Raw genomic sequence first — 21,355 nt, forward strand, 5'->3', positions numbered from 1 at the left:
CTGGAACCTGGAGACAGGAGCTGATGCGGAGGCCTTGGATGGGTGTTGATTACTGGCTCATGACACCTGTCTTGCTCAGCCTGCTTTCCTGTAGAACCCAGGACTACCAGCCCAGGGATAGCACCACCCACAAAGAGCTGGGCTCTTCCTCATCAATCGTTACTAAGAAAGTGCTCTGCCGGTCTTACACCCACACACTTACACCCTCACACCCGGCACACAGGCATGCTATTAGTCAGAGAACTTGTGAGAGCTGAATGCAATGTGGGTCACAAGCAGCACACTCAGATCTGAGCTTGCTGCAGCAAATATCCTTTCTTCTGAAGCCTCTCACAATCACTCTGGCCGTGTTTTAGATATAAATAAGTATATTCGAATTTACATTCCATTGTACATTGTCCAGAAGCTGAAACTAAAAAGAAAACAATAAATCCCCCCCTTTCCTTCCACATTTTCCTTTTGTAATTTAGCTATGTAAGACACAATAAAAGCTGCATGAGAGATTCTGCTCCAACTCCCATCTTTCTCCCGATTGTGCCGTGATCTTTGTATGAACTGGCAAATCCTGTTATTTGTAGTGTATGTGCATCCCTTTATTGAGGCCCTTTCCTCAATAAAGTCACCATTTCCGGTGACTTTTGGCAGCCTTTCCTTTCCTTCCAAAGGCAGAGGCAAAGTAAGGGGTAGAATTTGGATCCGTAACATTGGCTCTGCCAGAAAAAGTGCCTGACCTACTTTTAGTCCCTGCTTTTCGCTCACGTGGTAGGAGAAGACTGATTCTCACAAACCATCTCTAACATTCACAGGAGATCGGGTCACGTGCTCACTCACACTCCTCCTCCTCCCTCCCCCACCTTCCTTTCACTTACAAAATAAATGGAATCATTAAAAAAAATAATAAAAAGAATATGTGTGTGCCTGCTGTCACCTTGTAGTGGCCGGAAGCTCTGTTGAAGTCTCTGCTTCTTGTATGCATAGGTAGCGCTGCAGTTCTGCAGTTCTGCACTCGTGACAACAGTCATTTAAACACAGACTCGCCAGACTGGATGACCACGGTCACATCTCAATCTCTGGTTTTAGAATATTTCACAATGATCGCCACTATGAAATATTGGTGAAAATGATGCAGAAAATGCATGCACACCGCTAACAACAAAAATGTCTAAAATATACGCCGTATTCCAGGAAGACATTTTCCCCTCTGTGACATGACCTGCTGTAGCACGTGTTTTATTCCATTCCTACCAGGCTGGAATCTACAGAAACCCGACTGTAGCCAGCCATGGTAGGGCATGTCTTTGTCATCACAGCAGTTTGGAGATGGAGGCAGGAGCATCAGGCGTTCGCGATCATCCACAGCTGCATACTGAGCAACATGAGACCCCCTCTCAAACCACTAAAGCCAATTCAAACCAAATTACTTTGAAGTAAACCAATGGAAGCCCCAAAATATAGAAATATATATATTTGGATTTATGTGCAATAAATTTTCAAGGCCAGATCTCCCTTTCTTTTGTTTTTTAATCTATTATTATTATTATTATTTTCTTTCTTTTCTTCACTTTCTTTTTCTTTTTTTTTTGGCTTTTCGAGACAAGGATTTTCTGTATCGTTGGTGCCTGTCCTGGCACTAGCTCTTGTAGACCAGACTGGCCTTGAACTCACAGAGAGCCACCTGCCTCTGCCTCCCAGGTACTGGGATTGAAGGTGTTCGCCACCACCGCTGGCTTCTTTCTAAGNCATATACATATGTATATATATTCACACACACAACCACAGTCACTCTCTTGGTGGCCTGACCCAATCTCCTAGTTTTAAAAACACAAAGACTCAAATTTATCACTTCATCCTCCCACAAACTGTTATCAAGGCCATGAAATGTTTCAGCACAGCAGAGCTAAGGAACTGACTCCCATTAGTCTACAGGCAGCTTCTGAGTCAGCTGCTGAGTCTGTCTTCTACTTGGTAATTTTGCAGGCTGCAGACTCTCAGAACTGATTTGCCCCCGCTCAACTCCATCACTTCCCCCTGCTTCTCTCTCAGAAACATCCGTCCTAGAGAAGCAAGTTTCATACTTCTACTTTTATGTCTTCCAGTCACACCATGTTAAGAAAGTGCTAAAAATATTAAAATCATATCACTATATAAAGAAAAGCTATCAACTACTAAACAATTTAAGTCAAATGAGAATGAAAGGGAACTACTTAAAATACTTACACTAAAAAATTAATAAGAAATATGCTAACAAACATCCAATACAATATAAACTAAAACCAGAAATTAAAATGCTTGCTAAAATCAATACTTTGGAGTTTTGTAGCAAAAGCAGCACAAAAAATGCATGGAATTCAGCCGGGCGGTGGTCCCGCTCGCTGCCTTTAGTCCCCACCCTCGAGAGGCCAGGGCTGTTACACAGCGAAACCCTGTCTCGAGCTCCCACCCCCACCAAATGTATGAAAGTCATATTGAGGAATTTTTAAAAGGTGGATTTATTTATTACCAATATGCTTCCACAATAAGAGGTAACAAAAGGCCATGAGAAATGTTCCAGTCACAGTAGAACTATGCCTATAAATAGAAATAAAAAAATTTAAAAGGTACCTAGTTTATATGGAGAACAGTAGATGCAAAAATAGACCCTAGATCCTCTTACATAGGACGTTTAGAAATAAGACTGAATGTTAGCCCAGTGAAGGAAATGAATGGATTGTCTAAGAAATGCTTTTGGAACAGCTGACTAAAACAACATTAAATATAGTATTTGTGGATAAGAAACTAATTTTTCTTTTCTTCTGGCAGTACTGGAATTAAACCCAGGGTCTTACAAATAAATGCTAGACAAATGTTCTACCACTGGGCTACATGCAAAGCCCCCCCCTTTTTTTTTTTCTCCCAGCCCTCACTCCTTTCAACATTTTATTTTGAGTCAGGGTCTTGCTAATTTGCTTATGATGGTCTCAAAAACCTTACTCTGTAGCCCAAGCAGTACATGAACTTGGGATCACCTTGCCTTAGCCTCTCAAGGACACTTGTACATCAGGTCTAGCTGAGCCTAAAATGTTTTAAAAAGCAACATTCTCAAAATCTCAGAGACCACACAAATAATTCAGGCACTCAGGTGTAATTTCTGAATCAAGACTTGAAACCAAAACCCATTAAAGACATATTTATGCTTAACACATTAAAACATTTATGTATAATATTCAAAACTTATATCACAGATGAAAATAAATATGCCACACAGAAAATAGAGAATAAAAGATCAAAGTTAAAACACTGTGCAATGTTGATGGTAAAAAAAAAGTTCATTTCTCTACTATGTTAAAAAAATATAATAGAGGCAAGGGGAGAGATTGCTCAGTAGTTAAGAATACTTGTTTTTGCAGAGAACAAACCCTTGGTGGTTTGTTCCCCACATCCACATGGTGGCTCCTAATCCCGTGTAACTCTGATTGCACACATTATGTGCAGTGCATAAAAATAAATATGCGTCTAAAACAAACTCATAATGGAACAAGAAAACAGAGCACTCTGAAACAATGAGCAAGAAATAGAAACAAGCAATTCCCAGAAGGAGAACTAAAGTAGCTAACAAAGAAAATAGATGCTAATAGCCAAGAAATTTTGAATTAAAATAATGGAAATTATTCTACATCCTTTAAACGCTGTAGAAGTTAATGAGCTCACACTGAGAAGGGGAAGCAGAAACTGACATATTTCTGGAAGTTGAGCTGTCCTTAGAATAAGTCATTTACTAAAAATGTCAAACATACTTTAATTTAGCAGTATGAAGTCCTGTTTGTTGCATCATGATCAGTTTAGTGCTAACCAACAGATTAGCAAATGGTTAGTGTACAATACTTGGTGTGAGACTTTTTATTAAATATAAAAAACTTATTTTTGGTTGAAAATAAACAAAATCCAACCAAATCTTCCCCGAACTTGTGTTAGAACAGCCTCTGACTGTGCTGCCTAGGCTGGTCTTAATTCAGTATTCTTTAGCTTCAACTTCCCATGTGCTTGAGATAAGAGGCCTGTGTCTTGACTAACTGGTTTTCTAAAGTTTTGTTAAAGGAAAACAAGATGTCTAAATGTGCATATATCACTTTGAAGTAAATTGACCCTTAAGTGAAAGATGAATCAATCATTATTGTTTATGACTAAATGTATTAAAAGAAACAACCCAACTAAATTCAGGCCAGAAAGATGGCTCAGGGTAAGTAAAAGGCACTTGCCCCAAGCCTGATCACTTGAGCTAATCCCCGGACCCAAACTGAGAAAGAGGATCAATTATAAATTGTTTCCCAACTTCCAGACACCAATAATTCTTTAAAAAACTCACAGGATAGTAGGGGAGTCCAGTAAAAGACTTGAGTAGGGGGGATATGGGTTGGGAGTAACCCTAGTACTCGGGAGTGAGGAGAATCAATTCAAGAGCACCAGCGGGTATCAAAATCTCCAAAAGTGCTGCCTGTAACAGCTTCCAGTTCTAGGGAGATGGACTAACTCTAAGGGCTTTAGTACCACCAGGAGGTGGTGACGCAAGCATCGAATCCTGGCACTTGGGTGGCAGTAATGGGTTACAGCGCAGCCAGGGCTAAACATGCCCCGAAATATATAGCCTAAGTATCGCTCAGCACCCACCCCACTGGACTTGCATACAAAATTCTTCTGACCATGCCAAGTCCTCAGCACCTCACAGCACTGCTGAGTCTCAAGAAGGGACAAGACTTACGTGGAAAGGGAAACGTCAGATTACCCTCGCTGGGTTGAAGTCAGGTCAGGTAGGGCAAACAAAACAAGCTACGATCTACCTATTCCACAGTGGGGAAAAGCCCTCAGCTGCCTAAGGCAACCAGGTGAACAATTTTAACTTGAGGGTTCTAAGCTAGTTTGTACCAGGAAAAGTGAGTGCCAAGCTCTTTTAAGTTATGTAGGTGGCTCTGAAAAGAGCCGTTGGGTTACTGAAGAAGCCTCCAACCGATCTGTTCACTTTTTCTTAGGTGCAGCCTTCTTGGGCTTAGCTGCTGCAGTCTTTGGCTTCGTCACCTTCGCCTTGGCAGCCTTGGGTTTCACGGCCTTCGCCTTGGCAGGGCTCTTGGCCACTTTCTTGGCCTTCACCACCTTCGGCTTCTTAGGGCTCTTGGAAGGCTTCTTGGAGACGGCAGGCTTCTTGGGCTTCTTCGGGGTCTTCACGGTTTTCTTGGCTGCGGCCCCGGCAGTCTTCCTGGGTTTCTTAGACGCCGCCGACGCCTTCGACTTCACGGACACCTTGGTGGTGGTAGACTTGGCCTCCGCCTTCTTGTTGATCTTGAAGGACCCAGCTGCGCCGGTGCCCTTGGTCTGCACCAGGGTGCCCTTGTTCACCAGGCTCTTGAGCCCCAGCTTGATGCGGCTGTTGTTCTTCTCCACATCGTAGCCAGCGGCCGCCAGCGCCTTCTTGAGCGCGGCCAGGGACACGCCGCTGCGCTCCTTGGAGGTGGAGACCGCCTGCACGATGAGCTCGGACACCGAGGGGCCGGCGGGCTTCTTCTTAGCTGCTGCAGCCTTGGCGGGCTTCTTGGTCTTCTTTGCAGCCGCAGGCTTCTCGGGAGCAGCGGCAGAGGAAGCCTGAGCGACAGGCGGAGTCTCGGACATGACAGCTGCAGATGATAGCACAGCTACTGCCAAAACGAAGAAAAGGAGTAGAAAGACGAGGCCCCCGCTCGGCGTATTTATAGAGCAGGGCCGCGCTGTGATTGGTGCACGCTAGCGCCCGCCCCTTGAACCCTGGAAGCCCCGCCCCCTCGGGCCTCGCCGCACCTGCAAGATCACTGCACGTAGAGTTGCCCCCAAACCTCGCTAGAAGGCTGCTTGAGGCGGGAATCTAAGCACAGTAGGGGCACCTCCAGACGGTAGATGTCTATCAAAAGGTAGCTCAAACGGTGAAGGGCGTCTGCAAATTAGCCAATCAAAACCCAAACTGTTGGACAGTTGAGGTGTCAAGAAATCGCTTCCAGAACTCAGGGTTTGCTTCCATGGTAGAGTATCAGAAAATCAAGCTACAGATCTTGATGAGCTGTAGGTAAGAACTATGTGACGTTAGTTTTTATTTTTTACTTAAGAAAGTGTTTTAGGGCTTTAGGAAGCATCAGCTTGCTGTAGGGATTTCACATTTCCAATCTACAGTACTAATAACAGGTGCTCGAGGGCAAAGCCATGACATGACTTCTTATCCCGGGACATGCAGGTCGAAATAGCTTTGGGAAGGATTATACACTTTCTCATATAAAATGCTAAATAATCTTAACCTACTAAATGACCAGTTCTACTACTGTTTATTAAAAAATAATGTTCACATGCATGGAGTGATTTGTGGCCAAGAGTTGGTTTTAAATGTAAGAATGCAAAGCTTCTAAACAAACAGCTATATAAAGGTACTCAGAATAACCTGAGTCAGATTTTTTTATTATTTCTACGTTCCACTCCGTTGTTTATACTGTAGCGTCTGACGAGATGGAGATGCCACACGCAAATGAAGGATTCAAGATCTGGCTTTTTACTGGCTAGTAAGGAAGACGTAGTAAACCAATCAAAAGGTAGACTCTGGACGACCATCACTCAGCGCATAAGAATCTCTAATTGAACATTTCAACATATCAAGTTTATTCTCGATTCTTTAAGGCCAGCAAGATCAAACGGCCTTGTATTGGTCAACAGAGGTGGTGGAGAAGTAAACATTCACCGAAATTTTACCTCATTTCCCTTAAAAAACGCACACACACAAGAAAAGGGCAGCGGCAAACCTTTGTCAGGGAAACTGCAATTGCAGTTTTTACAAGTGAACCAATCAGAGTCTTAAACGTCACCGGGGAACAGTATTTTCATCCAATCAGTATGCTTTGCATACTATAAATAGTAGTTCTGAGCCCGTCATTGCCGTGTGTCAAATCTTTGGCCTTTGTGCGTGTTTGCAGCTATGGCTCGTACTAAGCAGACCGCTCGCAAGTCCACCGGCGGCAAGGCCCCGCGCAAGCAGCTGGCCACCAAGGCCGCCCGCAAGAGCGCCCCGGCCACCGGCGGCGTGAAGAAGCCGCACCGCTACCGCCCCGGCACCGTGGCGCTGCGCGAGATCCGGCGCTACCAGAAGTCGACCGAGCTGCTGATCCGCAAGCTGCCGTTCCAGCGTCTGGTGCGCGAGATCGCGCAGGACTTCAAGACCGACCTGCGCTTCCAGAGCTCGGCCGTCATGGCGCTGCAGGAGGCCTGTGAGGCCTACCTGGTGGGTCTGTTTGAGGACACCAACCTTTGCGCCATCCACGCCAAGCGCGTCACCATCATGCCCAAGGACATCCAGCTGGCCCGCCGCATCCGCGGGGAGAGGGCGTAATTGTTAACGTCTTAATCTCAACCAAAGGCTCTTTTCAGAGCCACCCACAATTTCAAGTAAAATGGCTGTGAGATAATTAACGTTCCTATGACCGTCCTGATCGGTCAGTTTATTCAAATTTGAAATATCAGAATGTTTTCTTACCCGTAGCATTTGCGAATTGAATTAGCCCAATCTGTTTAGGTCCTGGTACCAGAACAACTGGAATAAAAGGTGTGCCAACTCTAGGTTCTACCCCTCAATGCTCAATTCTGATAATTAGTAAAGTTCTACGAACCGTGTATTTTAAAATAAGTTTTGCGTTAGTGTTATGATAGCACTTGGAATTTGAGGCAATGTTCAAGGGCAGTGTCTGATCACTTTTCCCGCCGGCGGGCTTTCATTTCGCACGGACAAGGCTTAAAGCCGGGTTTTGTAGCGTCACTTCCCGCCACCGGCTTGGCGGGCTTTCTGTTCTGGTGGGCAAGGAGCAAAGGCCGAATTTGTGACGTCACTTTCCCGCCGGCGCGCTTTCATTTCGCATGGGCTAGGCGTAAAGGCGGGATTTGTGACGTCACTTTCCCGCCACCGGCTTGGCGGGCTTTCAGCGCTGTTGGGCAATGGTTAAAGGCGGTGTCTGTACCACACTTTTCCCGCCGGCGGGCTCTCATTTGGAATCGCCAAGACCTAAAGGCGGGATTTGTGGCGTCACTTTCCCCGCCACCGGTTTGGCGGGCTTTCAGCTCTGTTGGGTGGGGTTCAAAGGCCAAATTTGTGACGTCACTTTCCCGCCGGCGGGGGCTTTCGTTCTGTCGGGGTGGGGAACTAAGGCGAAGCAGCTATATAAGGATCCGCTCTCAGGTACCACGCACTTCTTTCTCTTTCTTCTTTTGTCGCTATGTCTGGTCGCGGCAAGGGCGGGAAAGGCCTGGGCAAAGGCGGCGCCAAGCGCCACCGCAAGGTCCTGCGCGACAACATCCAGGGCATCACCAAGCCCGCCATCCGCCGCCTGGCCCGGCGCGGAGGAGTCAAGCGCATCTCCGGCCTCATCTACGAGGAGACCCGCGGGGTGCTGAAGGTGTTCCTGGAGAACGTGATCCGCGACGCGGTCACCTACACGGAGCACGCCAAGCGCAAGACCGTCACGGCCATGGACGTGGTCTACGCGCTCAAGCGCCAGGGCCGCACCCTCTACGGCTTCGGCGGTTAAGCTGTTGCTGCCTTCTCTACTGTGCAAAAGGCCCTTTTCAGGGCCACCGACTTGGTCCTCGAAAAGCTTGGTGGTTTATTCATTTTTTTCTCTTAACCAAAGGCCCTTCTCAGGGCCGCCCATCTACTCTGAAAAGGCGTTGTAATGCTGAGCCTATGCCATGTGCATTGTACTGATCGCAGAGAACCGGCTGTAAGTACGCTTTGGTTTGTCTTTGTTATACGTTCAGTGAATTGCACGGTGAGACCTCCAAACTATTAAGTTGTACCATTTTCTTTAAGTATGGCCCAAGCAAGCCTGCGCAGCCAAACAACTTGAGAAAAGCTAGACTGAGTGATGGAAACACGATTACATTATTTTTAGTTTAACTGGAAACTGGGTCAAGCAGGGTGTGTAAGTAAGCTTTCATTTCAGGTCTTAGTTTTGGTAAAGACAGGTAAGGCTGACCAGGGCGGCTGTTTTACTCTGATCTTCAGACAACCTTTATTAAAATATAAATGAAATTTCATGGACATCCAGTTTGAAAAGGAGAAACCTTGATAAATGATATAGCTCATTCACAAGGTGACAGTCCTACAAGTTGTAAGGAAATCTCACAAGGGTTTGGGCAGGGTTCTGTTCTTGTCTTCAGGAAAATAGAAAAGACCCATCTTCAAGAAGTAAAGAGGTCTTGGATGTCTAAATCCCTAAAGAAGAAAAGATAGCTATCCAGAAAGAATCACCAAGCAAAGATGAATCTGACTTATGGTACCGATATTCTCTGCAGGGTAAAAGCTCACTACCTAAGCATACATACCTCCTTACTTCTCAATATAATGGCTGTCCCGACTCACTTAAAAATCAAAGCTGACTGGGACTAAGCTTATCAAACTTCTATTTTCAACAATTCTACTTCTCGCCATACCTATTTTTTTTCTCTATGGTACCTTTCTTTGAATATATGTATCGAAATTCAAACTTTTCATTTTGATATGAATAATGTTTAAGTTTTCCACAATGAATGACAAATTTTCCTACAATGATTTCTGGAGTCTCTAGGAAGAAGATGGGGCCCCAAGATTCCGCCTGGTTCATATGACGCCATTCAACTGCTAGCATTGGACTACAAACTGCTTAGAATAATTTCAAGGTGGCTAGCTGAGATGATCCAGCCTTACAGACTGCTCTAGCCGGGATTTGAAACAAGCTTTGCACTTCCCTATTACGCATAGACAGGACAAAAAGATGGTACAGCTACATCTCCCAGGACTTGACAATTAACCCACATGTTTCTTTTCAGGATCCCCTAAAGATACCCTCGCCCACGAGGAAGTAAATTTAAGAATACGACGCCCACATTCCCAAAACGGTGGGGGTGGTTGGTTTTGGGTCATTCAATGGATTATGGATATTTGTCATTGTTTGGAGGGGAGGGTGGCTACAAGTTATTGGTAATGGCCAGGAAAAAAAGGTAAACAAAGGAGATTAGATTCTAAGTTCTTTTTTTGAAAAGAAAAGAAAAAAAGGGGGGGCATAGATAGGATAGGATAAAAGGGTAGATTATTGGATCTACTCTGAAAAGAAAAAGGGGAGGACATAGAAATGACAGGATAAAAAGGTAGATTATTGAATTTACTTTTAAAAAGCAACTACTAGTTTTAAATGTTTCACAGTAGATTGGCTCTTGTATATTGCATACAAATTTTGTATATTGATACAAATTGGAGATTAATTTTGTTAAAACATACTGTATATACATTTCTACTCTTGTTCAAGGTATTGTACCTATACAGCTCTTTTAACAATCTAATGCAAATGTCTAGTCTTTGAAAGTTATTATTACCAACTGTTAGGATAATAAGGAAGTACAGGTTAGTAATTAGTCACCTATTACAATTGAACTTGTAGGCACATTAGGAATGTTTTCAAGGTCAAACAAAGATATATTTTAGATAGACAGGCCATCCATCTTCAAACACTTCAGAGGTCTACAGAATATGGCTCTTTTTTTTTTTTTTTTTCATCACAATGAGACACTGCTGCTGGCAGCACCAATCTGCTTCAGAGAAGATAATGGGCATTGAAGCAACTCCACATGGAGCTTACTTTCTTTGTGGCAAAAGTAAGCCACTGGGCAAGAAAATGCCCCTGTCTCGTATGACGTCCTAATTGGGCAAGCAGAACACAAAAGAAAGTGACTGCCCAATGTCAAGACAAGAAGGGACAGCCCTTCAGAACATCCTGCTTCCCAGAAGAGTCGCCTGCAGGCTGAAGATGGATGCCCCAACGTTGGAGAGGAACTGTGGGTGACTGTCCAGGCAGCCAGCTGTTTCTGTCATCTCTCTCTCTCTCACATATGTTTGGAAGTCACTTGCTCACACTTCCTTCTTATCAGTTATTATTAATTTCCTTCTTGGATCTCTGAAGGAGTTGAAGACTGGATAGTTATAGTTTTCCTAATTTATCTGACACAGAAAGCAAGTTATGATAAAAAGTAAATTAGGTACAAGACTTTGGAGTCACTTAGGATAGCTATGGAGTATTTTCTCTGAATTTATCAAATGCAAATGGACTAGACATTGTTGATGTATTTATTGCCTGTATATATTATATTTAGTCATTGTACTTATTGTATATATTTTTCTTATATTAGCTATAGCCCCTTTTATTTTAGACAAAAAGGGGAAATCCAGTGATATTTCATTTGTAGTTTAATAAATAAAGGTTACCTGAAGATCAGAGAGTTAAATAGCCGCCCAGATCAGCCTTACAGACCAGGCAGAGGTGACATACTAATCCCAGTAGTATGGCCACACTCGTTTGCCATAGAAACCAGGCAGTAGTGGTGCATGCCTTTAATCCCAGCACTAGAGAGGAATACAGATGGGAGGAGACAGCTCTCACAGTCTCATTCTGAGGATTGATTCAAGGAGGCAGGATCGCCATTGGATCGCCATTTTGGACTGAGGTAGAGTTAAGAGCCCGTGCTTGGCTGTTTTTCTTTTCTGATCTTCAGGTTGTACCCCAGTATCTGTCTTTGGATTTTTATTAATCGTGCTGCAACAATATCCTATAACTGCCATCACAGGAAATCCAATACCCTCTTCTGTACTCTGGGCACCCAGACATAATGCAGACAAAACATCCATACAATAAAATAAAAATAACTTTAAAAGACAAAAGAAAGCATAATTTACAATCTATAGACAAATTGTGAGATGGCAGTGTTGTTCTAGATGATATAGTCATGAGGACACATGAAGTCCTGACTGTCAAGGCATTATGTCCTAGAGAAGGGGGGCATGCCTATGTACATGCCTACATACACAGACTAAGAATATTGTTATACACATTACATTAAATAAAACCCACATATGGTCACTCTTAAAGAGTTAGGTATTGAATTAGGGACTGTGTGGATGACAATTCCTGCAAAGAAGTTGTATCCTCAAAGCCTGACAGTGATTTGACCTTCAATGACGTTTGAGCGGACAGAATGTTGTGTATTCAAAATTCAATTACAATTTATTTGGGTCAGTCTTTAGCTCCCTGAATAGTTATTGAGAATTTCTTTGCTGTGTACACCTAATCCTATAACCTAACAGATAAAAACTTCTGGAAATGTATTAAGTCTAGCTTGTACCAACAACGAAAAGGGTATAGTCATCAGACATCATATGAGGCCAGTAGCAGAGATTTTGCTCCTTGGCTGTGACTGCCTAATGTTTCCGCCAATATATTCAAAAAAGTGCCTTAATTAGTGACCTTTCTTTGTAGCTATAAAACTTTCATGAAACTGCCTCTACACGGGAGCATAGAGTTGGGGGTAACTTAAACCTCTGTTCCTGGTCCATGATCTCCCAAGTAAACTATCTCTTACTTTATTTGAAGTGAGAACTGTGTTTGTTTGTTTGTTTGTTTGTTTGTTTTACAACCTGAGGTTTAAATCTTTTTCTTTTTTTTCTTATCTTTTTTTGTTTTTTTATTTTTTTTTTTATTTTTGAGACAGGGTTTCTCTGTAGTTTTTAGATCCTGTCCTGGAACTAGCTCTTGTAGACCAGGCTGGGCTTGAACTCACAGAGATCTGCCTGCCTCTGCCTCCCAAGTGCTGGGATTAAAGGCGTGTGCCACCACCGCCCGGCCTGAGAACTATTTTTAAGGAATTTCTATACATTGTGACTAGTACAGCAGAATATTTGGGCAGAGAGTAGATTTAATATCTTTAAAAATGGTAATCCTGTGGTGTGTTGAGAAATGACCAGAAGCTGCCACTCATCAATTTTGGAGGTGCTACGGGATGAACCTGGCTTCCCAGCCAGGGCATGGAGTTCTATTGAACATACAGTATTTTACAGGAAACAGTAGTTGACAAAGATGCAGCTCCAGGAATGATCAAAAAAAAAAAGGTCTAAGAACTGAGATAGAGTATACAATACACGTAATATAATGTCTCTATTTCTGAATCTCTCCAGCATCACAGAGCACAGACTGGCCTCAGATCTGAGGTCCTTCTCCATCTGTTTCTGGAGAGCTGGGTGACAGTGGATATAGATCATAGGTTGTTTCTTCTGCTCACACTGCCCTGTTCACTTTACAGATAATGTTGCATTCCACTATGTTTTACATTATTAATCTCATCTAGTTTTGCTATTTAGTCTACTGTCAAAACGCATGGGGGGCATTCAAAGACTATGAAGATGCTGCAGCCCTGTATATGGTGGCATAGTAGCATAAACAAGCAGCCTGTATGCATACATTGTATTTTCTATGATCTCTGCATTACCCATAGAAACTGCATAGATTTTATGTCAATGTTTATTTAAATGCACTGCTTGGAAGGGGTGGTCAAGGAAAACATCACATAAATGTCAGTACTATTTGCACCAATATTTCCTTTCTATCTTGTAGTAGTCAAATCCACTGATTTTTCTACAACACACACACACACACACACACACACACACACACACACACACACAAACCCCAAAACAAAATCCAAACAGAGAAACAAAACAACTACCACCAGACTGTATGTTGATGGGACCTAAGATTTCCTCTACACCTCAAATTTTACTCTCAATTCTGTTTAAGACCTCCAGGATCACTGGAGCCTGTTGGTTTTCTTTCTTTTCCTCTCGGTTTTATTTCCAGACAGGGCTTCTCTGTGTCCTGTTTCTCAAGTGATTTCCCCCACCAGTTGAATGGATTCTAATCTGGATGCTATTTCAGTTTGGGCACCGCCCTAAGGTTCTTTCTTCAGGTAGTGGTAATGGGTGATTGAAATTAGGCCCTGGTGGTGAAAGGCTTTAAAACCTATTTATGCCCAATACAGGATTTTTAAGGCTGTCCAACGTGACCTTGAACCCACTCTGAGAATGAAAGCAGCCTGTTAAGTTTACTAACCCTGCTTTACTTTCTGTAACTGAATTACAAAACTCCTTAATAAGGACATAGTTATTGCTGCTTAAGAGACTAAGCTATAAGCCCACCTTCTTTGGATCCCCTAGAGCTCCTTCAAGGTTAGGACTTCCCATGACCACAAGATCCAAATAGCCGATGTGAATTTCTTAGAGGACTGAATACGTAGTTGTGCAGGGCACTTTAAAGAAACCTTAGTATCATTTAGCATAAATATCTGGGGCAAGGGGTGAAGATTACCGCCTAACGGCTCACAGCTAGTAAAAAAGTGCTGTTTAGTGCAAGTTGGAGAACCCTGAGCCTGCATAAATACAAGAAATAAGCATAAAATAGGCATACGACAACCACTAAACTACACGAAATGCACAGCTTTTTAAGGAACAAGTGGGTGGCCCTGAAAAGGGCCTTTTGCGACAGTGGAGGAAAAGGCGGCAACAGCTTAACCTCCGAAGCCGTAGAGGGTGCGGCCCTGGCGCTTGAGCGCGTAGACCACGTCCATGGCCGTGACGGTCTTGCGCTTGGCGTGCTCCGTGTAGGTGACGGCGTCGCGGATCACGTTCTCCAGGAACACCTTCAGCACCCCGCGGGTCTCCTCGTAGATGAGGCCGGAGATGCGCTTGACTCCTCCGCGCCGGGCCAGGCGGCGGATGGCGGGCTTGGTGATGCCCTGGATGTTGTCGCGCAGGACCTTGCGGTGGCGCTTGGCGCCGCCTTTGCCCAGGCCTTTCCCGCCCTTGCCGCGACCAGACATAGCTAGTAGCTTGAAAATTCGTAGACCAAGCGAAAAGCAAAAACCGATGGTGGCTTATTATAGGCTCCGATCGGACCTGGTTGAGAACCTCAAGTAGGCGGGGACCAAAAGGCTGCCAAGGCACCTTTTGCTCCGCCCCGGCAGGGCGGAGATCAAGGAGTGGAACACAAGAAATGCTGCCTTTCTTCAGGCAGAAGGTTTCCCCAAGCTTGCCCCCAGCTTGCACTGTACCACTATTTTAATCTGTTATATTTTTTGTATGTATTTTCCAACAAAGAATTACGTATTTATGGCCCAGTATTTGAAGGTGTTAAAACATATACTACTCTAAATCATGTATGCTCAAAGCATCACACTCACACACATACACACCTGGTGCCAAAAGAACACATTATTGTTTCTTGAAAGTGAAAATTCTGATGTGAAAGATAGTAAAAGAACAAAATAAAACCTTTTATTACTAGGAGGAACTGAGGCAGAATCAGTGCCAGTAAACCTTGTTAAAATACCTTAGCGTAGCTGAAGCCCCTTTGCTTTGTCAAATCGTTGCACTTGTTTTTTTGCCTGATTCTGTATGTAGTGGATTCTGCTGCTTTGGATTTTTGCTTGTTTGCTTGCTTGCTTGTGTGCTTGGTTTTGGAGACAGTTTCTCTGTGTAGCCCTTGTCCTGGAACTCACTTTGTAGACCAGGTTAGCTTTGATCCTCCTGTCTCTGCCTTCCAAATGCTGGGATTAAAGACATGCTCCACCAGTGCCCGATTACTATTTTTGAATAAGAGCAGTGAAACTGTTAAATGCTTGGTGCTTCTATTCTCTTAATTTAATTTGCAGTCCTAAGCAGGACTTCAAGAGGATGGAGGTGTGATTCGCCACACCTGTAGTGTATTCCTCATTCAAAGGGATGAGTTGATAGATTCACTGGTAGTTTTCCCTTTCTCCCTTTTACCCAAACCACTCATCTGATAAAGCTACCAGTGTTTTGTGGGAATTGGATTGGGTAATATGTTAGTTAAAATGAGATTGTTCCATAGAAGTACTGTTTACATATGTTTACTTGTTAATATTTGTGCTGGTTACTTTCATGCCAACTTGACACAAGCTGGAGTCATCATGGAGGGGGAAGCCTCAGTTGAGAAAATGCCTCCCTAAGGTCAGGCTGGGGAAGCCTGTAGGACATTTTCTTAATCAGGGATTCATTGTGGGAGGTACCATCTCTGGGCTGGTGGTCCTGTGTTCGCTAAGAAAGTAAGCCATGGGAAGCAAGTCTGTAAGCATTACTTCTCTGTGGTCTCTGCAGCAGCTCCTGTTTCCAGGTTTCTGCCCTGAGTAAATTCCTGTCCTAACTTCAGTGATGGCCAGTGATGTAAAAGTGGAAGCTGAAACAAACCCTGTGTGATGGGCTTCATCACAGTGGTCTGTCTGGCACTGCTTTTAATCGCCGCGGATGGTAAAGTATAAGAGAATGTCAGATCCTAGTTTGTATTTCGGGGACGGAGTTTTATAAATTGAAAAGTTCTTTTTGTCCTTTTTCCTCCGGTGTATTGGCATTCATATCCCAACTTTTCCAAGCCAAGATGCTGTGTGGTTCAAGTTCATGAATTTCCACTCACTTTTTTTCTACATGCTTGATTTTTCTGAGACACTTCTTACTCAGAAAGTTGCTTCTGGTCAAGACTGGATGGCCTACTGTTAACTTCTGTCCTTCTAGTCTTTCCATTTTTTATTTTCTCCCCGCCCCCATTCCCTTCTCTGTCTCCTTCATCCCCCCCCCCTCCTCCTTTTTTCCAGAAAATGTTGCATAGAACACAATATAGCCAGGAATGGGATTTGCAAGCCTCTGGCCTGATTCTCCCAGAGCTGGATTACAGGCTTGTGTCACTGTATATGCCTGTACTGTTCAGTCTTAAAGAGTGTGTCCGGAACATAAGAGCTTCCTTTTCTTTAAGAGCTTAAACTTTCACACAAACTATTGTCTTCAAGAACACTAGCCGGATGCCGGGCGATGGTGGCACATGCCTTTAATCCCAGCACTCGGGAAGCAGAGGTAAGCGGATCTCTGTGAGTTCTAAGGCCAACCTGGTCTACAAGAACTAGTTCCAGGACAGGCTCCAAAAAACTACAGAGAAACCCTGTCTCAAACAACAACAAAAAGAACAGTAGCTATAATTTCATCCTGTGCCTAATACCACTCTGTGGTACCTGGAGAACAGATGCTTTCTGAAGTTCATAGAACAACCACTATCTAGTGTATCTAACACATGCTGTCTGTCCAATTTTATATGGATAAAGGTAAGGCTTTACTGTCAGGATCCCCATCTGAGCCTGAGAATGAATTTGGCAAAAATATATTTTAGATCACTTATGGGACAAGGCAACAAGTCACAATACACAAATGAAGACCAGAAGAAATAACAAAAATAAAGCGTTTTTATTCAAAGTTGAGCACAGACAACTGTGGGAGAGCAAGTAAGCTAAAGAACGCTAAACAAGGTTTAATCACAATTTGAAATTCACTTAACCTTTAGTGACTGACAGTTTGGTACACAATGATATCATCCATAGCCTGCTGAGCACTATTTCTCTTCTCCTGTTTTAGGCAGAAAATAGGGAGCTATTAGCAATACTTATTCCCCTTGCTGAAACAAAGAAACAAGGCAAACCCAAAAGACCTTGAATTTCTTCCATTGTTGATTTTTAAGTACATGGTACCATTTTATTCATAAACTGAGCAGACTTTATGCAATTGAGTGATGCCAAGTAAAAAGTAATTTAAGAAGCTAGTTTGGGATTTTTAAAAAAAAAAAAAACTTAAACTATAAAGAAAAAGAATAGACAGTTCAGAAAGACTGAAACCAGGCATTCAAATATACCCGGTCACAATCATGGAGGATAGATGATGCTGATCTCATTTTCAGATGGAGAAGAAGATCCTTTCAGATGGCACAACAGACACCAAGGACACACAAATGGCTGCGATTATGGTACCAGGGTCCTGGTGTGTACCCTTTAAAGGAACCTGCTTGCTCGCTTGCTCTCTCTCATGCTCTCATTGTGAAATTCTATTAAAGCCTCAAGTAAATGAAGAAGGAATCCGGAATCCATTTTTTACCCTTGGTTTTAGGAGGGGCTGTGGAGTCAGAATAATGTAAGACAATCTTATTACAGAAAAACAGGAAGGGCTTGCCTGTCAGGACCTACAGTGAAAACTCTAGTTTCTTTCTTTCTTTTTTTTTTTTTTTTTTTTTTTTTTTTTTTTTTTTTGATTTTCAAGACAGGGTTTCTCTGTAGCTTTTGGTTCCTGTCCTGGAACTAGCTCTTTTAGACCAGGTTGGCCTTGAACTCACAGAGATCCACCTGCCTCTGCCTCCCGAGTGCTGGCATTACTAGTTTCTTATAGATTGAGAAAATATATAAAAGATAAACTTAAGCAGGGGACATCAAAGCCAGTACAGCTAAAAATCAAAATATTGAAATGATAGAACTTTAAGGGACCCCATCACCTTGAGACACCTGTGGATGACAGGCAGTTGCCAGGTAGAGCTGTCTTAAAAGACTCTAGAAAAATCAAACACCTGGGGGGCTGGAGAGATGGCTCAGTGGTTAAGAGCACTGGCTGCTCTTCCAGAGGTCCTGAGTTCAATTCCCAGCAACCACATGGTGGCTCACAACCATCTGTAATGAGATCTGGCACCCTCTTCTGGCGGGCAGGCATACATGGAGGCAGAATGTTGTATAATAAATAAATAAATCTAAAAAAAAAATCAAACACCTGGAATACACCTTTACTTTCTTCTTTGTTTACTGGGAATTTGTCACGAGCCCTTTCCCCCCCTAAAAATCATTACAGGAACCATCACCCTGGAGAGTCAGCAGAGAACCCCACACCCATAATTATGTTCTATTGAGAACCTGCCCCACACCCAATTAAGCTGTTGATGGAGAGCTACCTGTTATCGGAACCCACCTCACATTCCAGCTATCCAGGGAACCAGGTGTGGCAACTCGTGACTTCTTGGCCTACCTGTCCGTCCGAACTTGACCTGGCCTACGTGACCTGGAACAGGCAGAGTCCAGTTTCCCTACCCTTCAGGGGCGATATGATCCTAATAAACGGAGGCTTTGACAAATCTGCTTGGCCTCCTTCTGTCCTAGCTCATTCCCTTCCAGGTAGCGCCTCTCCGAGACCCTGGAATAACTTGATTGCAGGGTGGGTTACAAACCCCTAGACTGAGTAACCCACCCAAAGCAATCGACAGGAATTGAATCTAGGGCTTCACACTGGCTAGGAAAGTGTTGGCTCCCTTGGACCTCTATCTTCCTCAGCACGTTCTGATTTTGAGACAGAGTCCTAATAAATTACCAAGGTTATCTTTGAGGTCATCCTGTAATGCAAGCAAACTTTAAACTTGTGATAATGCCACCTCAGCCTATGGAGTATCAGGTAGTACATGCCTGAGCAACTAGGCCCCAGTCAATACCTACATATAAAATAGTATGCAAAAGCGGTGGGTTCATATTTATTTAAGGTCGTAGAAAGTACATTCAAGCAAATCGCCCAATCAAGTTAGATCTTGGCAAATTTTTATTAGGTGTAAGAAGCCTAGTGTAAAAGTCTAGAAAGAGCAGCATCTGTAGCTTAATAAAAAGGGTTTCATCAATACAAAACACTGAATACTAAAGAACCTACTCACAGTACATGGTCAAGACAAATAGACTGGTCTACTTCTTTAGTCAGTTTAAGCAGTGTAATAAAGTTAATCTAAATAGAAACGGTAATAAAGGATAATATAAAGTCCTATTAGAAACTTATCAGGTATGATTGAAAAAAAATGAAAAATGCATAAAAACAAGTATTAGTTTTGAATCACAGCTGCTTTACAGAAAACGTGGGTGGCTCTGAAAAGAGCCTTTGGGTTCAACTTTGCACTGACCAATAATTTACGCCCTCTCCCCGCGGATGCGGCGGGCCAGCTGGATGTCCTTGGGCATGATGGTGACGCGCTTGGCGTGGATGGCGCACAGGTTAGTGTCCTCAAACAGACCCACCAGGTAGGCCTCGCAAGCCTCCTGCAGCGCCATGACGGCCGAGCTCTGGAAACGCAGATCAGTCTTGAAATCCTGAGCGATCTCGCGCACCAGACGCTGGAACGGCAGCTTGCGGATCAGCAGCTCGGTCGACTTCTGGTAGCGCCGGATCTCGCGCAGCGCCACGGTGCCGGGACGGTAGCGGTGCGGCTTCTTCACGCCGCCGGTGGCCGGGGCGCTCTTGCGGGCGGCCTTGGTGGCCAGCTGCTTGCGCGGGGCCTTGCCGCCGGTGGACTTGCGAGCGGTCTGCTTTGTGCGAGCCATGAATGAAACAAAAGGGAGTCGAAAAACTATACGATAACTTCCTGTACGCTGTCCATCTTTTATACAATCAGGCTATCCGCTATTGGACACAAGAACATTCAAACGATCCCGCGCTTTTCCGGGATTGGCCGGTCTCTGCTCCTAAATCCTGATTAAAACACGCGCTTTCGGGTCTTTGAAGGAACCTGCCCTCTCTCCACCCCTTCCGTCACACGGCGCATCCGCCCCTCGTCCATCTTTGCTTCCGCTTTTACACTTTCGTCACAATAACTGCTATGGATAGGAATTTTGCTAAGTAATCTGTACATTCAGTAGGATCAGGCTGAAAATATTCAACTCGGTAACCAGGAATTTCATCTAATAAAGTTTAGTGGGATTGACGAGAGGTTCTGTAGTAATTTAGTATTGAGTACTGTTAATCACTTGCAAATACTTGAATGCCCGATAGGAATCTAACGGAAGCAAATCGTGTCAGCAAAAACGAACTGGGAGCAATGCAAACTGTAAAGCGTGCTTTAATGCCGGGCAATTATCGGTAAATACTCGGGTGCTACTGGTTATTTAGTGTTGATGAATACCAACGGGTTGTCAACCTTGGTTCTCGACCACTTTGTGAGAAACGTATCTCCATAAGTAGTTATACTGGTTTAGTGTTGATACATAACGGGCTCTCAAGCTTGGTTCATGACCACTTTGGAGAAACGCATCTCGAAAAGTACTTATAGAATAACAACAGTGCGAAAACTGTTACAAAGCAAGAATTTGAAATTTCATGTAGTAATCATATGCCTTCCACAATAACCACACACTGTACTAGAAAACTCAACGGGAGGTGGCAGCTCATTTTTGGAAAATGTGGGTGGCTCTGAAAAGAGCCTTTGTTTTGAGGTGACTTCCACCAGGACAGTCCAAGAGAAGACAGGTAAGCAACTTATTTTCCCTTGGCCTTGTGGTGGCTCTCGGTCTTCTTGGGCAGCAGCACCGCCTGGATGTTGGGCAGGACGCCGCCCTGCGCGATCGTCACGCGGCCCAGCAGCTTGTTGAGCTCCTCGTCGTTGCGGATGGCCAGCTGCAGGTGGCGCGGGATGATGCGCGTCTTCTTGTTGTCGCGGGCCGCGTTGCCAGCCAGCTCCAGGATCTCGGCCGTCAGGTACTCCAGCACGGCCGCCAGGTACACCGGGGCGCCGGCGCCCACCCGCTCGGCGTAGTTGCCCTTGCGGAGGAGACGGTGCACGCGGCCCACGGGGAACTGCAGGCCGGCCCGGGAGGAGCGGGTCTTGGCCTTGGCGCGAGCCTTGCC

At 44.1% G+C, this 21,355-nt stretch overlaps 4 protein-coding genes across 4 annotated transcripts; 1 reads left to right on the forward strand and 3 right to left on the reverse strand.

Moving 5' to 3' along the window:
* Nucleotides 1-2,470: 2,470 nt before the first annotated feature.
* On the reverse strand, nucleotides 2,471-6,928 carry H1-1 (H1.1 linker histone, cluster member). Its single transcript, XM_050142632.1, has one exon. It carries the CDS (start codon nucleotides 5,635-5,637, stop codon nucleotides 4,990-4,992), a length of 648 nt encoding a protein of 215 aa, XP_049998589.1. The 5' UTR covers nucleotides 5,638-6,928; the 3' UTR covers nucleotides 2,471-4,989.
* Nucleotides 6,929-8,051: 1,123 nt separating this feature from the next.
* Nucleotides 8,052-12,396, forward strand: LOC126501831 (histone H4). The gene has a single exon (XM_050142687.1). The coding sequence runs from the start codon at nucleotides 8,247-8,249 to the stop codon at nucleotides 8,556-8,558; it is 312 nt and encodes a 103-aa protein (XP_049998644.1). The 5' UTR covers nucleotides 8,052-8,246; the 3' UTR covers nucleotides 8,559-12,396.
* A 1,983-nt stretch (nucleotides 12,397-14,379) lies between these two features.
* Nucleotides 14,380-14,723, reverse strand: LOC126501826 (histone H4). Its single transcript, XM_050142683.1, has one exon. The coding sequence runs from the start codon at nucleotides 14,704-14,706 to the stop codon at nucleotides 14,395-14,397; it is 312 nt and encodes a 103-aa protein (XP_049998640.1). The 5' UTR covers nucleotides 14,707-14,723; the 3' UTR covers nucleotides 14,380-14,394.
* Nucleotides 14,724-16,912: 2,189 nt separating this feature from the next.
* Nucleotides 16,913-20,989, reverse strand: LOC126501791 (histone H3.1). The gene has a single exon (XM_050142645.1). It carries the CDS (start codon nucleotides 20,053-20,055, stop codon nucleotides 19,645-19,647), a length of 411 nt encoding a protein of 136 aa, XP_049998602.1. The 5' UTR covers nucleotides 20,056-20,989; the 3' UTR covers nucleotides 16,913-19,644.
* Nucleotides 20,990-21,355: the final 366 nt, after the last annotated feature.

This window comes from Alexandromys fortis, unplaced genomic scaffold, assembly GCF_014885135.2.
Source record: "Alexandromys fortis isolate MF-2015 unplaced genomic scaffold, M_Fortis_MF-2015_v1.1 scaffold_5, whole genome shotgun sequence".
NCBI lineage: Eukaryota > Metazoa > Chordata > Mammalia > Rodentia > Cricetidae > Alexandromys > Alexandromys fortis.

Bases quoted from the DNA above. Each gene is read 5' to 3' on its own strand.
- H1-1 (XM_050142632.1), bottom strand. From the start codon at position 5,637: ATGTCCGAGACTCCGCCTGTCGCTCAGGCTTCCTCTGCCGCTGCTCCC.
- LOC126501791 (XM_050142645.1), bottom strand. From the start codon at position 20,055: ATGGCTCGCACAAAGCAGACCGCTCGCAAGTCCACCGGCGGCAAGGCC.
- LOC126501826 (XM_050142683.1), bottom strand. From the start codon at position 14,706: ATGTCTGGTCGCGGCAAGGGCGGGAAAGGCCTGGGCAAAGGCGGCGCC.
- LOC126501831 (XM_050142687.1), top strand. From the start codon at position 8,247: ATGTCTGGTCGCGGCAAGGGCGGGAAAGGCCTGGGCAAAGGCGGCGCC.